Here is a 15,905-nt window from a genome sequence, read left to right on the forward strand (position 1 = left end):
CTACAAGAACTGGTCATATCATCTGTCTATGGAGCACAAACTAGATTAATTCCTTTGATAAAAGTAATGAAAAAAAAAAGCTAGCAAAATACAGCTGCTATGAAACCAGTAGAAAACTAACTCAGTTTTAACACTTCCCTTCAATGCAGTATGCATTTTCCTTCAGGAGTAAATCCTGCAGTAAGTTGTCATATTTTTATATGAAAGCTAGAAGACCAAGTATCTCAGAATTAAGGATTTTGAAACACAGAGTATCCACTATATCACTAATGCATATTTTTATTTCTCTGAATTATTCATTTCAATTCCCAAGAATGCTTACTTTTATCTGTATAAAGTTCTTGGGTGTTTTTTTTTTTCTGATTTTCCCATTTTGATTTGACTATTACTATGCATGTAAAGATTTATTGGCTTAATAGCTACTTTTCAAAGTGCTTAGTATTAGTTGGCTTTAAAATGTGAATTTATTTCATCTAAGTTTTATTTTTGTCCACCAGAAGGACAGCAACTGCAACAAGGCTTGCTAGGGGTTTGAACAGTGTGAAAGTGATTCTAAATATAAAATGTCATTCAGGGAAAACTATTGTCTAATATCAGGTCAGAAGCAAAGCACATCCCATGAGACACTTCATTGCATCACTGCAGTCATGGCTTCACAATAAAACTGTTCTTGCCAAATGGTGACAGAGTACTGCATGTGGACACCTTCCAAAATAAACCGAGGAGGCAGAACATAGAGTTGTTCATTCTAATCTCCTTCCTCTGGATCTGTGAAAAGGTTCCCTGCATACAGGTGCTGCAGATGATCTATATAAATGTAAGGGCATTGGCAGCCAAGTTCATGATCTGTTTGTGTTTGCTCCCTGAGCCAGTGAGAGACTGAATTTATCCACGTGTGCAGGCATATGCACTCTCACACATACCACTCATCTTCCCAGTAGGCAAAAGGGTGCATGTGACAGCGTGACTCATTATCCTGGCACACTGTACACTTTATACCTACACCTGTTCCAGGCTAGTTCAAAATATTTGCCTTCAGCTCTTCCTGGGGGAGCACAAAGATCAGACATCAGTAAGAGCAGGATTTGACTGCCAAGCCCTTTCTGTCACTAAGAGGCAGAAGGGAAAGACATGTGGACCTCTGGCATCCACTCTTTAATTCACACTGTATCACATGCTTGGAGTAGCCTGACACAGTCACATTTTCTCCTTTACTTGAGGTCAATAAAAAAGAATCAGTCAGAAAGAGCAGAATTTAATTACCAACATCCCTCCATTCTGCTGAGGTGGAAAAAAAAAAAAATCCAAACCAAAACCAAAAAACCCAAACCAAAAGCAAACAACTGGGTTTATTTGCTATTGAAAATAGTTCTTTAGGAACCAAATTATGTTGTCTCTGAAAAATGCATTGTAAATATTTATGTGCTTAATGAATGTGTTTCAAGTGTGTTCACTACCTCAAAATATCAGAAAAGCCAGTGGGACTATATTCAGAGGTGGAGAAAACTTCCACTCAAGTTCAGTCTGCAGAACAAGAGGTCAAAAAGCTGCGTGTGGAACAAGAGCACCATTTGCAGGAATCCACTTTGCATGGCCAGTTGAACACAAGCGCCATCTTCATAAATGTAATATTTTTGGGAAACTAATTCATCTTTGTTGTAATTAAGTTCTTCAAAATCAACGGGAGCCTCCATTATTTCTACCAGGCTCAAGACTGTTTTAGTCAGTATATCTAACTTGCAAAACCTCTCCGTCATGAATGCTAATATATACAAGGGTCCCAACTAGCACTTGCTAGATACAAGCTTGATTTTTTTTTCCGTTTTATATGTTCTTCAGTAGGGGAATAGAATAGGTAACAACTTAAGCTGCATTGTGTAGGCTTGCCTCAGTGAGATCTGAGCCAGAAGCAGAAGAAATTAGTCCACACAGATATCCATGCTCCTTCCTTTAAAGGAAGCTAATTCCTTTAAAACTATCTCAGCAGAGTGCGGCCTCACACCATCTTACCATAAAGGTACAGCCACAGATCCACCCTTCCTTCCCCTGCAGGCAGCTTCCTTGGGACAGTGCCCATTATCTGTACTAATAACTCTGCAAATAGTAACACTCATGTATTGTATAATAAATGTCACAGGAAAAAAAAATGTTCTCTTCAAACACTGAATAGAAATGTAAAAGAAGGGAGAGTATGCTGCTGAATAAGCTAGGAAGAATAAGCTATTCTCCCTGACTCTATATTTTCTAGTTTCTGACAAAATTCTTCCCACTTCTGTCTCTCTTGCTTGCATGTCTGCTGCAGGTTAAAGAAATGGCATAGGTTATCGTTGCCACCCCTCCTGTTCCTGGTCTATGAAAATACACAGGCACTGGTAAAGAATACCCAAGAAAATGGTAGATCTGCACCTCCTAGAAAATTTCTGTAACTCCGTGATCTTTATAAATTTTACATAGGCGCAGTAGTATTCCATGTTTTGCATTAATATCAGTCACAATATTGCTTCCTCCCTTTTTGGATCCTGAGAGACCTCAACCTTTGCTGAAAATAGTCATGTGTTATCCTGAGTTAAAGTAAGTTCAAAACACCATTCGCCAGTTTTTAAAAGAAACAAAAGAAATAACACAAACCCCACACTTTTCTTAGCAATTTTACTAATGAATTCAGACTTAACTAAGATCCCATGAGATTAATTCCTTGAATTGCTAATCAACATGGAGATGCTGTAGTCCTGCGTACTTTTCAGTCAACTGCGGTTGTTGCCCATGGCTTTAGAGCAGAAGCTGCCTGCAGAATACCCCGTGACAACTGAAGGATTGGGGGGAGGGGGGGCCTCTTGCAAAGCTGGGGGGGGATCATTATGACCTTCTAGTATGACTTGCTGTGGATCCTTCTCTATGGGTTGTGGCACGTCTCTGAGCAAATTGATCTATAAACTACAGCTTACGTTTTAAGAAAAAATACCAGTCTTGGTTATAAAATTCTAGAATAATAGAGAATCCTTCATAAGATTTGGTAAGTGGTTCCAGTGTTTCTTTACTCTCACTCTTGAAAATGTGAATCTTATTACTAAATTGCATTTGTATCATTTCAGATTTTGTAATTATGGGCTGCAACTAAATCCCTTGCTATCTATTACACATTAGCAGATAGTGCTGTTCACATCCCAACCAAGGCTCCTAGACGCTAGCTGAAGTACTAACAAAAAAAGGGTATGTCAGAAGCATGGGGTAAGATGTCACACAAAATATTACCAAGTGGCAGCAATCAGATTTTGCTTATCAGACAGCAATGCCAACAAAACACCATGAGTTTGGCAAACTACCACTAATGGGGAGTTACAACAAAGATCTATTTAGTGGCGTCTGTGGGGGCTGACTTATTGGCAACATGTGTCAGTAGGTAACATCTCATGTGCTTCAGTCAGCGTTACTAGCTTTTGCAATTCTGTCACCGCTCTTGCAACACCAGCGGTTTTTCTTGAAGCACTCGTTACCAACATGTAGTAAGGAAGATCAAGATTCCATTTTTTAAAGTTAATGAATATTTCTGCTTGACACAGAGTAAAGCTTTGAAAGATGAAACAAGCCCCTTTGGGGCTGCTAACGTTTTTCAGCCAATGCCATAGCTATGGTGACTCAGTTTTGAACGCCTCCTCAGCAATATTCACTGTGAACAGAAACTTTCCAGCGGACATCTCGGCTTGGCACCTCCCGAGCGCTCATCATCTGCGGCTGGAGCCCGCCTCAGAGCGGCACCGCCGCCGGCCGCACCGGGAAAGGCGGCCGGGCCCGCGGGGGGGGTTCTTTCCGCTCTCCCCGATTACAAGCGAAACAGGTTTCGCTCCGAGAAACGCCGCCGCAGGACACGAATGACCCCAGACTGGGGCCCCGGGACCTCGTCCAGCAGGCTCTCCCGGGAGCCTCCCACAGCCCTCCGAAGACCCTCGCCAAGCGACACGGACTTCCCTCAGGCAACACCTCAGGTTTCCCGCGCCTCCCCCCAGGCCAACAGCTCCTCCCGTGCCAACAGCTCGCGGGCGGAGCGGGTCCCCCTGCGGGCCGCCCGTCACGTGATGTTCCCCCCTCCACCCCCGCCCCCTGCTGGGCCACTTCCTGCGCTTCCCGGCCCCGCCCCCCGCCTCCCCGCCTCCGCCGCGCCCCGAGCACTGGTTGGCTGCGGGCTGACAATGCGCGCGGCAGCGCCCCCCGCCCCGCCTCTGCCGGCGGCTTCACCCCGGCAGCCACGCGCTGCTGATCGCGAGCTGCCGGGGGAGTATCAGCGCGGCCGTTACCTGCTCGCTGAGGGATCGCTGAGGGGACCCAACGGGCGGCTGAGTGGGGCTCATGGCCGCGTCGGACCGGATGGTGCTGGGGCCACTGGTGGGCTCTATCGATCAGGGCACCAGCTCCACTCGCTTCCTGGTGAGCACATCGTAGGGCGTGGGGCAGCCCCGGGTGCTGAGGCGTGCGGGGGCAGGCGGCGGTCCCGCGGCCTGAGGAGGCCGCTGCTCCCGCTCCTTCCCTCTCCCGCATCCTCGCGGGGTCCCTCCGGCCTCTGCTCTGCCCTTGGGGAAGGGCGGGGGGAGTGGGCCGCGCAGGGCCGTGCTGCCGCTGCCCCGGCTCCCGTCTCCTGCGCTGGGCCGGCATCCCTCTGCTCCCCGGTGGGCCGGGGCTGCCGTGCCGCGCGGAGAAGCGGGCGCCGGTGGACACGGGGGTGACGGAGCCGCCGGCCGGCGGTGCCCCCCGGCGATCAGACCCCTGCCGCCTTCCCGCCGCGCTGAGGGGCGAGCAGCGCTGCCCGTCCCGCGGAGAACGGGGGGCAGCGGGCTGTGCCGCAGTGCCCGCCCGAGCCCAGAGCAAGCCTAAGGCCAGCATTTCTGGCTGCTGCATGAAGGGGCTGCAAAATCCTGCTGCTTCGAGTTGGTTGTGGTTTAAATCTGTCGGGTATCTCGCCCTGAGTGAAATCAAATGGACAAGGTGCTCAGGCACTGGAGAAATAGATCGTGTGAGTTCAGTGACAGTGATTAGGTAGTGTTCAAACAATGCAATGACTCTGCTGTGTTCCCCTCTAAGACCTGCTTGGGCCTGTTGGAGTGACTGCTGCAGTTCCAGAGGCTACAACCCTAGTGTCAGTGCATCCCGTGCACTATAGGGTATTCTGGTGACTGAACTTGTACACCTTATGAAAGATGGGCATGTTTAAATGCTGGAGAAATATTAATCATTCCACCCTTAAATTATCTATGAATTATATATGTAAGTCCCTTAATTTAAGGATCTAGTTATTTCCACATTATGCAATAGACAGTAACTAATGTTGTTATTATATATGAAACTTACTATATAAACTTCCTGCTTGCAAATCTCTACAAATGTCCTGTTGCCTAGTCAGTGAGTCATGGTAATTTGACTTAGATCCCAGTGACAATTTCCACTGTGGAAGTGGAATAGAGATAATAGCTAGATACAAAATGTCGTCAAGTGTGCATAATGTTGAACTGGGAAGATAAATGTTTTGGCTTGCCCTTTCTTTTTTTTTCCCCCCTTTCTTTGTTTTTTCTCTTTTTTCCCCCCACTTTCTTTGTTTTTTCTCTTTTTTCCCCCCACTTTCTTTGTTTTTTCTCTTTTTTCCCCCCACTTTCTTTGTTTTTTCTCTTTTTTCCCCCCACTTTCTTTGTTTTTTCTCTTTTTTCCCCCCACTTTCTTTGTTTTTTCTCTTTTTTCCCCCCACTTTCTTTGTTTTTTCTTTTTTTCTTGTGCTTCCCCCACATGGAATTTTCCTTCATGAAGCAGGAGACCAGAATATCTTATTGACCTGTGTTACCATTATTACTTAATATCATGACCTTCATGGGATTGTCACATGACAAAACACAGATCTGGAGGTAGAGGGATACTCCAAACTGACAAATGACACCAACAGGCTATCTTGAATGCCAGTCTGGAGTCCTTTTCAGAAAAGAATTTGGAAAAGTTCCCTGTAACACCTGAAGATAAATTCTATCTGCTTTACGTGTATGCCAAGTTAACTTTTTTCTTAGCCTAAAAGGATAACAGTAGTAGAACTAAAAGAGACACTGCAAGCTTTAAATTTATACTCAAGGTCTTTTTACAAGTATTTTTACAAGTTCTTCTAAGAAGGAATTTCTTAGACTAGATGTATTCATCAATGGTTTATATACAGTCACCTTTTTTTTCTGTTTACCTGAGGTATGTTTTCCCTGTTCAAGGATTCAGGTGCTCACACAAATAAATAAGAGGCCATAATTCTTTCCTTAATTTTTTTTGAAAAGTGTATTGTATCTGTCACTCTTCAATTCTTCTTGTATCCATCTCAGTTTCCCTCAATTAATTTCAAAATACAGCATTGTCTTAAACTTGGCAGTGCAATCAAACTTTTATGATAATAAAGTTATGTGGATTTGAGCAAAAAAGGTACATCATCACTGAATTAAATCAGAACATGGGGTAGGAGGGAAGAAGAGAGCAAAGCATGCAGGGATCTGCTACAAGCCGCATCAGTCATTCAGATAATAACACATGTATCTGGAGAAGTCTGTGTTGGAAAGAGATTGCCAGTTAGAAGAGACTTTGCTTTGAAATAACTTAAGCCAAAATGTAATGTGGTGTTCTTCTTGCCTGAGTTGTTTCCTTGGCTCTCTTATTACCTCTCGATCTTTTGCATACCTTTCTCACTGATCTCTCTACTTTTTTTTTTTTCTCTAGTGCTTCCAATAATTTTCATCTTCACCAAGTCACCAGTCAAAATTGAATTGTTGGTTACTTTGCATGTCTATTCAGTAGTACAGTGCAACTGTTACCTAGTTTTTTTAAATGAAGACATATGATTTTGACCAGGTTAAAGATGTCTGGGTAAAAAACTAGCTGGCCCTTTGGGGCCAAAGGGTATTGTCAGCAGTTCAGAGTCTAAATTTACAATGGCAGGTGGCCAATTTACAAGTGGTGTTCCACAGCAGTCAGTAGTGAGGGCTGATACCCCATAGTATTTCCATCAACAGCCTGGAGGATGGGTTGGAATGCCCTCTCAAATTTGCAGATGACCACAGACCAGGGGGAGGAGTTAACTGGAATTCCAGTTGGAGAAGGTGCCTGGCAGAAGCTTCATGAAGTTCAGCAAAGTTTAGGACTTGAGACAGAAGGTTAAGAAACAGCTTCCTGAAAAAGGGCCCAGATTCCTCCAGGACAGCAAGTCGAACATAAGTGAGCAGTGTGTCCTTGTGGTGGTGAAGATTAACCACATTAAGAAAAGTGCAGACTGCGAATCAAAGAAAGTAATTATTGCCATCTGTATGGCGCTTAGGAGGCAGCATCGAGAACTCTGTGTCTGGTCTTGGTCCCCCCAGAGGAAGAGAGAGTCTGAAGAACTGGATTTTGTCCAGCAGAAGGTCACTAACATGAGCAGCGCGTGGCAGCACAAGGCATGCAAGGAGAGGTTGGGAGATCAGGGGTTGTTTCATCACAGGGGAGTCTGAGGGAGTGTCTTCAGCTATCTAACCACAGTTTGTAGAGAACACAGAACCAGCCTTTTCTCAGACATGCACAGAAAAAGACAACAGGCAATGAACACAAGTTGCAGCAAGTGAAATTTCAAATAGATGTCAGGAAGAAATGTTTCACTATGAGGGGCTCTGGATCAGGGGCCCAGAAAGCCTGTGGAATTTCCATCCTTGCAGATACTCAACACCTGACTAGAAAAGGCCCTGAACAACCTGGTCTAACTTTAAATTTAAGCTTACCTGAGCAGTGGGTTGGGCTAGATGACCTCCAGAGATTCCTTCCTGAATTAATTATTCTGTGTATGGACGCAAGTTTTGAGAGATTATCCTGCTTATATGAATGAGGCTGTATAAGCATAGAGATAAAGAAGCACCAGAATTTAGGTGCATTTCTGTTGCTGTCACTCCTTATTTGTCCTTGCCTCTCACACGCAATACACATACAGTTTTAGCTTATGCTGTAGCTTCACCTTCTGGGGACCCTAATTTGGATCTTTTCTTTGCTAAGCTATTTGCTTTTGCAAAATAATCTATAATTATTTCTGAGATCTCAACTTTTCTGTTAAGTTGGGTTGAACCTGGATAACAGATTCAGAATTACCAGGGAGAGCACAGTGCTTTGAGTACCAGTGCAATTGCTTAAGGCTCGTTTTCTTAAAGATATCAAGCAGGAAAATGAATTGAGGAGGCTAAACAAGTGTACCCAGATGACTAAATTCTGATCTAGATGTTTTGCCAAATATTTTAATAAATACTTGCATCTCATGTTCCATTTTATTTTATTCAAGATTCATATCATAAAAATCCACTGTAACTTCTTTTGCTAAAAGTCCTGGGATTAGGAGCTAATGGCCAGCTGAACCACTGCCTAATCTCTTGAAAGATATTTGCTGGGTGAAGTCTTTCTGGCATTTTATCCAGGAACAGCAAGAATGGAAATATTCAGTGAAGTACACATACAGTAATGTACATATACAGTACTTCGAGTTCTAGGTTTGTCAGTTGGCCACAGACAATTTTTTTCCACCTCAGTGGAATATTTCTTTCTTCCTTTACTTCATTTCCAGAAGAAACATTTAAATAAAGCTATATCACACTGTAAGCATTCTTTTCAGTAAACAAAAACTGTTTTTAGATAAGGAAAAACTTAGTGTCCGTTGAGCTTGCCTTTCAGAGGGGAATCCATTTCAACCCTCTGCTGAAGTAATGTGACCTTTTGGGAAAAAGCAAAACTTGATTGTATAGCTAACAAGAAGGGTTAACAATATTGCAAATACTTTTTTTTCCCCCTAACTCTTAGCTTTTATCACTTAAAATACATTGTAGTTTTGATTTTTGTTCCCATAATCATAAGCACTTCCTTGAGGGGGGGGGGAGGTCTGTTCATCAGGAGCCTTCCAAGCAAGGTAATTTCTAGGAGACTTGTTAAACTGTGCTTATTCATATATTCTGACTGCCTGCTAATCCTAGTTAAATGCTAAAGGTGGAATTATTGTTTGTCTGTCATCCTTCCTCCATCCAGTTGGGTTGATTTCAATGCAATTTCAGAAATCCAGCTCTGAGCTTGTTTGCTTGCAAAGCCGTAGCTGTTCCAGCTTAACAGAAACTCATGAAGATACAACATAGGTAAACAGAAGTAGCTTTTCTGCAGGCAAAGTTACATGGCAAAGCTTGAGAGTCATGAAAAGTTACTTCTAAAATCTGTTTTCACTATTGTCTTTTCACCTGTGAAGCTTCTTGCATCACTTCCATGAGCCTCATGTTTCTGTTTGTTTCATATTTCTTTCCATTCTTTGAAAATTGTTACAACCGATTGATCTGCTTTTCGACTAAGATGATAAAGACTCAATGTAGTACCATGCAATTGTTTGCACCCCTTCATATGATGTCATGTATTACGTTAGAGACCCTATAAAGAATTGAATTAAGTGATCAGCCCTTGTGCTTCTCTGCTTGCATACATACAGCATAGCTAAGTAGGTCTTTCTTCTCTCCTTCACTCTTGAGATTCAAGGCTCAAGCTCTAATGCTTTGTATGGTAATTTGTTGGGAGTGGAAGGAGGGTGTTATTTATTCCTTTTCTTTAATCTCTCACTAGAGAATTCAGTACATGTCTGGTGGTTTTCACTGTCTTTCATCAAAACATCTCTGTTCAAGGTAGCACTACATGTCCAGATAGCCTAGACAATTCTTCAGTGACTACTGCTGATAAAACTAGGGCAAAACTGATTTTTACTTTTTCCCCCCTACAAAAAGTGAGAGATCAGTATCATAAACTGGAACCAGTTCTTAATGAATATGAAAGGAAGGAAAGCAGTGACAGAAATACACTTCAAACCTGTTTCAACAGGAATGTATTGACCTTATCTGAATTACTCATTGCCACTTATTTCTCTCTCACCACTGTCAGAGAGAAGCAAGGATGGGTTTGGGGTTTTTTTGTCACAGAATCAGTACGGTTGGAAAAGACCTGTAAGATCATCGAGTCCAACCTGGGGGGGGGAAAAAAAAAAAAAAAAAAAAAAAAAAAAACACACAACACAACCACAAAAAACCCATGCCACACAACAACAATAACAAGCCACAACCCACCCAACACCACACAGCACCATGTCCATCAAGCTACATCCACAATGCCACATCCACACGCTCCTTGAATACCTCCAGGGAGGGTGACTCTACCACCTCCCTGGGCAGCCTATTCCAGTGTTTCACCACTCTCTCAGTGAAGAACTTTTTCCTAATGTCTAGCCTGAACCTCCCCTGTCGCAACTTGAGGCCATTTCCTCTAGTCCTGTCACTAGTCACTTGGGAGAAGAGACCAACACCCACCTCTCTGCAACCCCCTTTCAGGTAATTGTAGAGAGCGATAAGGTCTCCCCTCAGCCTCCTCTTCTCCAGGCTAAACAACCCCAGCTCGCTCAGCCGCTCCTCATAAGACTTGTGTTCCAGACCCCTCACCAGCTTCGTCGCCCTTCTCTGGACACGTTCCAGCACCTCAATGTCCTTCTTGTAGTGAGGGGCCCAAAACTGAACACAGTATTCGAGGTGCGGCCTCACCAGAGCCGAGTACAGAGGCATGATCACCTCCCTGCTCCTGCTGGCCACACCATTTCTGATGCAAGCCAGGATGCCGTTGGCCTTCTTGGCCACCTGGGCACACTGCTGGCTCATATTCAGCCGGGTGTCGATCAACACCCCTGGCAACAGGGTGGTTTTTTTCGGGGGGGTGGGGACAGGGGATGACAGACGGGATGGGACACGGGGGGCAGAGAAGGAGGGGACGTCCCATTTGTTCTATTTATTCCCTACTTCATTTATCATAGGTTTAGATAAAATGACTCATTTATGTTTGGCATCCTTTCGTGTATCAGAATTCTGTTTATCACTGTAGAACATGGTATTGTTCTCAGTGAAACTTTTTAATCCCTTGCCCTGCGGTACCGGGAGTGTCTGCTGATTTTGTTGAGGATGTCAGAAGCTTGCGGTTTTGTTTGTGATGGATTAGGAAAGCGCGTTTACCTAGTTCTTCTCTGTCGGCATGGAAAATCTATGCATTTGTAGTGTTATTCATCCTGTTGAGAATTTATTGCTGTTCAAACAGCTTGCTTAGAAGGAGGCAAAAAGCCTTGCTGCGCTAGAGCTTCACCCTTTATTATTTGCGGGTCACACACTCCAGGTTCAATGAATGACCTTGTCTAATTGAAGTTGTAATTATTTCCTCTTAACAGGAGGAAACTTCATGCACTGCCTTCAGTCTCAAGGAATACTGAGTAATTAATAGCGAATGATTACCGAATTATATTTAACATTGTTAGTGGGTCAGCTATATACAGGTACAATAAAAAGTCTTCTATCTTTCTAAATTTATTATAAAAACTTAGTAAAAGTTACCTTGCTTTTGTTAGAAAGGCAATTTCAAGTGAAAAAATTTTGCTGCACACGTGCAAAACTTAAACACCTATAAACTACGTTGCATAGTGTTTTAAGACCCATATCCCATTATACTAGTTCCTTCCAAGCATGCAGTACTGACAGAGCTTACCCTTTTATTAGGATAGCTTCATGTCAAGCCTGAACTGGTAGATGAAACACAGATAAGTCAATATGGTAAAAAGAATACAGTGGTGCTTTTTCTATGTAATCTCCCCAACTGTTAACAGAAAAGGACAAACATGTACCTTTTTAAGACTTCTTTTCTGGGGAGTGGAGAGAAAAAATTGGCTTTTAGTATTTTCCAGAGAGGTTGTGCTGTTTCCATCATTGGAGGTTTTCAAGACCTGCCTAGAAAAAGTCCTTGAGCAACTTGGTCTAATCTCATAGCTGACCCTGCTTTGAGCAGGAGGTTGTACTAGAGATCTCTCAAGGACCCTTTCAGCTTGAATTATTCTATGATTCTAATATATAACTAGAATGTTTCTAAACATCAAAGTTTCACTTTAAAGATACCCTTTAAGGTTTAAAAGAAACTGGAGAATCAGAACTTCATCTGTTCTTTGTCAGAATTGTTCTAATAGTTTCAGAGTAAACTGTACTATCTAAATGAAATCAAGGGTTTGTGGACTAAAAGCTTTAAGAGAAATTCCTAGAATTTGTGGAATGAGAAGAGAGCATTACCAAGGAAGTCTAGAAAAGATTCAGTTGTATCCTAGAGAGGGGATGGGTATAAATGAATTTTGTACCCTTAGCCCAAGAGTGGTTTCTAAATCTGACCCTCCTCTGCTTGCCATAAAAAGATAGGATGGTGTCCTACTGGCATGTTCTGCAGTTCACTGGAGTCTGCTGTTAGATTTTACTTTCTAGGTCCCTCAACGTTCTTCAAGCAAAAGATTCTGCGTGGTGCTAGTGAGAAAGAGACATTTTCACAGGAACATCATCATTGCCCAGTCAGTTACACTGGCTTACTCACTGTACAATTAAGATGTTTTACTGGGTTTTGTCTTAGCTTGGCCACAGTAGATTACTTTTGGAAACAGGCCACTGACGGTTAATGAAGATCGTTGTGTATTCTAGCTGAGCTTCTACTGCAAGGCAGAGCCTCTAACTTGTGATTCTTTAAGGATAGCCAATAGTATAGTCCTCAGAATTCTCTGCTCTGCTGTTTTTTATTGTAGTATATCCAAATCTAAGTCACTTTTCTGCATGTTCTTTTTTTAATGTGTTGTGTTGCTGCAGTGACGTTCTTTTCTTGTCAGATTGTTCATGAGCTCTGTATTTGTAGTTTGTTTTGAAACAAACTGGGTTCTGCCTAGGTGCTTTTTCCTTCTTTGCAGTTTGGTCCCTTCTATGATTTCTAAACTACATGTGAATGTCTGTCTCTCAAAATCACTCTTCCTAAAACTGAGCTAACCCAAGAAAAGGCATAGCTCTGGCATTAGAGTATCAGAGCAGGAACTAAAGAAATGTTGTTATGACTAGCAGTGAGTATTTTACTGAGAGGTGTGTTCTAAAATGCATCATTAGTTTAATTTCTACAACCTCCACAAGAGAACATGTGATTCTTTCCCAATCCATCAAGAAAAAAAAGCAGTTATAATTGACAGCAAATCTTACCAAAATATTCTTTGTTCACCTTAATTACAAAAATTCATGTATCTGAACCCAGGTTATACGGATATTTGGGTGGATGATAGAAAATGACCATCAGTTATCACAGCACTGTATTTGTTCAAAAGAATAAATGTTACTTTATTGTTGTTTAAACTTCTGTGTTCATAGAAAATTCCATTGTGTAATTTATTTTCAGGTTTTTAATGCGAAAACAGCAGAGCTCTTGAGTCACCATCAAGTTGAGATACAGCAGAAATTCCCTAAAGAAGGGTATGAATTTTCTGTGGTTTTTTATTTGTTTGTGTGCATTTTGGTAGAGCTTATGTATTTTTAGCTATGAATGATCAAAGCTGAAGTTGATTGATAGTTATCAAGAACATAGTATCTGCTATAAAGGACTGTGTGGCAGGGAAAAATGGCATCAAAAACCCCACGTTGGGTGTCTGGTATGTGCTCTGAGTTACATAAACTAAAAATACTTAGTGTTTTACTCTGACCACTCATTAACGACACATTTAAAGTTTAAACCTTAAAGTTTAAAACTAAAGTTTAAATGAGACTTGAAGTCTCATTTTTACAAGGTCATTTTTACAATTTAATCATAGTCTTCAGCGTAGTCCATAGAAATTGCTTAGTTTGTTCTCTGAGGTGATTTTTCTGTTTGTTTGTTCTTAACTGACCTACCATGTGCTGCCAAAGCCCTCTGTATAGAATAAAACAAAACAAAATTCTTTGTTTTCTGCAGATGGTTTTGTTGTGAAAATACAGCTTACTCTTTAAAAAGGGTTTGAAATTCATCACACTTTTTCTAGATATGTAAAAAAGACTTTGTAGTTATGATTGTGTCAAAATGCTCAGCTGGTTTTTTAGACTACAATTTGTTTTTTTCCCTAAATGTAATTTTTTGTCTTTTTATTAACTGGTGTTTACTGTTTGTTAAAGATGGGTGGAACAAGATCCAAAGGAAATATTAAAGTCTGTCCATGAATGTGTGGAGAGGACCTGTGAGAAACTGCAACAACTGAACATAGACATCACTAACATAAAAGGTATTCCTACTACTTAAGGGTAACTGAGGGCTTTAAGATACTCATGGTTGAGCAAGTCAGATTCTCTAGTTTTTAAGTCAATAAATAGAAAGGTGATGGCATGTGCTGGCCTCCAAGAAAGTGTTAAATTGGATCTGAGAACACTTTATTTAGGAGGAATAATGAGAAAATAAGTCCTTCGTGTATATTAGCAATGCAAAATCTACAAAGTAGACTTAACCTAATCTTGCAAAATCACAGAGACAAGTGATGAATGAAGAAATTCTGAAATTGAAATTAGGACTTACTGGGAAAAGCTAGTTTCCCTATCAGTGTTCTTGCTGTCTCAGTTTGTGCAAAAAAAAAAAAGAAAGAGAGATTTAGAGCACATAGGTTAAGCAGCAAAAGTTGAATGATGAATTTATAGAAGTAATATTTCTAGATTATAACATGAAAAAGTTGGAAGCTTTTTATTTCCAATTTACTTTACTCTTCTCCTTACCTGTTCCTCCCTCCTCTCCACCTCTCCCTTCCCTCCCTCACCCCCTAAAAGGGGAAAACAAACCTTCTGAAAAGGATACTTCTTTCTATTTTGTCCTGAAGCCATTGGAGTCAGCAATCAGAGAGAAACAACAGTGGTTTGGGACAAGACAACTGGAGAACCTCTTTATAATGCTATTGGTAACTACTATACTTTCTGAATATGTAATATCATAAAATGAGCGCGTTGTAGAAAAATGCTTTCCTAGTTTCCTGTGCAGATCTCATTGTTGCCTAGCCTATTAACTTCTTTGATTTTTTTTTTTGATATGTGTGCCATAAGCTGTGTGTTTGTATACACCAGTGCAATTAAAAAAAGCCTATTCGGTTAAAATTATTACTTAATAAATTGCTTTATGGGCTTTTAACAAAAACCGATGTTCCTGAGGGGTTTTGTACATCCCTGGCATGTAATGAAGCTCTGACTTACGCCCAATCACTTTCTCTTAAATGAAGGAGCTTACTAAATTTTCAGGGTGCTTTTGATTTAACTTTAAAGGAAAAACGTGTTAAATAGGTTTAATGAATACTTACTGATTTGGAGTTTTATTTTGAACTTACCTTGGCTTTTCAGATTATGTCAGCTGAGAAATGGTCATTGTCTAGATTTGCTCTTTTAGGCCATCTCAAGCGCCAGATTTAGTTTAGCACAGTATCACTGAAAAAACCAGGACTCTTCTATATTCAAATATATGTTGTTTACAGCTTTTTCTTAAGCCCAGCTGTACCTTGATAACTCTGACACAGCACTTTAGTTCAAAGTTTTCACAGAAATAGTAAATAATCAACCTGCTATTTGTTTTAACCTCCTAGTTTGATGACAGTCATCTGCAGTAAACCAAGTATTATTAGTCATTTGCTTATGCCCTGGTAGAGAAAAGTATATATCCTATTATGTGGAAAATCCTGTTTGATTTCTCAAATCATTTGTTCTTCTAAATCAAATGAGTTTATCTAACATTTTAAATTTTTCCAACAGTGCATTAAAAATACAATGGCAATACAATATCCTTTCAACTACATGCAAAGCTAAAAATAAAGACAGGAATTTACTGGCAAGAGCTCTAGGTTTGTAGAAGAAGCTTGTACATGTCACTTCTCGTGTATTAAATCAGTTGATCAGTTAATTTTATTCATGTTTTTAGTGTGGCTTGACCTGAGAACACAGTCAACAGTTGAACGGCTTCTTAAAAGAATTCCAGGAAAAAACAAAGCCTTTTTTAAGGTAAGAGATATTCCAGAACATTTAAATAGTCGCTGTGTTTTGGAG

At 41.3% G+C, this 15,905-nt stretch overlaps 1 protein-coding gene across 2 annotated transcripts in view; it reads left to right on the plus strand.

The window, feature by feature from the left end:
• Nucleotides 1-4,288: 4,288 nt before the first annotated feature.
• Nucleotides 4,289-15,905, plus strand: part of GK (glycerol kinase) — a 38,461-nt gene continuing 26,844 nt past the window's right edge. For both annotated transcript variants that reach the window (XM_059826553.1, XM_059826616.1), the window contains exons 1-5: nt 4,289-4,422; nt 13,264-13,337; nt 14,010-14,116; nt 14,699-14,776; nt 15,781-15,860. In XM_059826553.1, coding sequence (XP_059682536.1) covers nt 4,345-4,422; nt 13,264-13,337; nt 14,010-14,116; nt 14,699-14,776; nt 15,781-15,860 — 417 coding nt within the window. In that variant the 5' untranslated portion in view covers nt 4,289-4,344. The remainder of the gene's footprint in view (nt 4,423-13,263; nt 13,338-14,009; nt 14,117-14,698; nt 14,777-15,780; nt 15,861-15,905) is intronic.

The sequence above is a fragment of the Gavia stellata genome, chromosome 1 (assembly GCF_030936135.1).
Source record: "Gavia stellata isolate bGavSte3 chromosome 1, bGavSte3.hap2, whole genome shotgun sequence".
Lineage (NCBI taxonomy): Eukaryota > Metazoa > Chordata > Aves > Gaviiformes > Gaviidae > Gavia > Gavia stellata.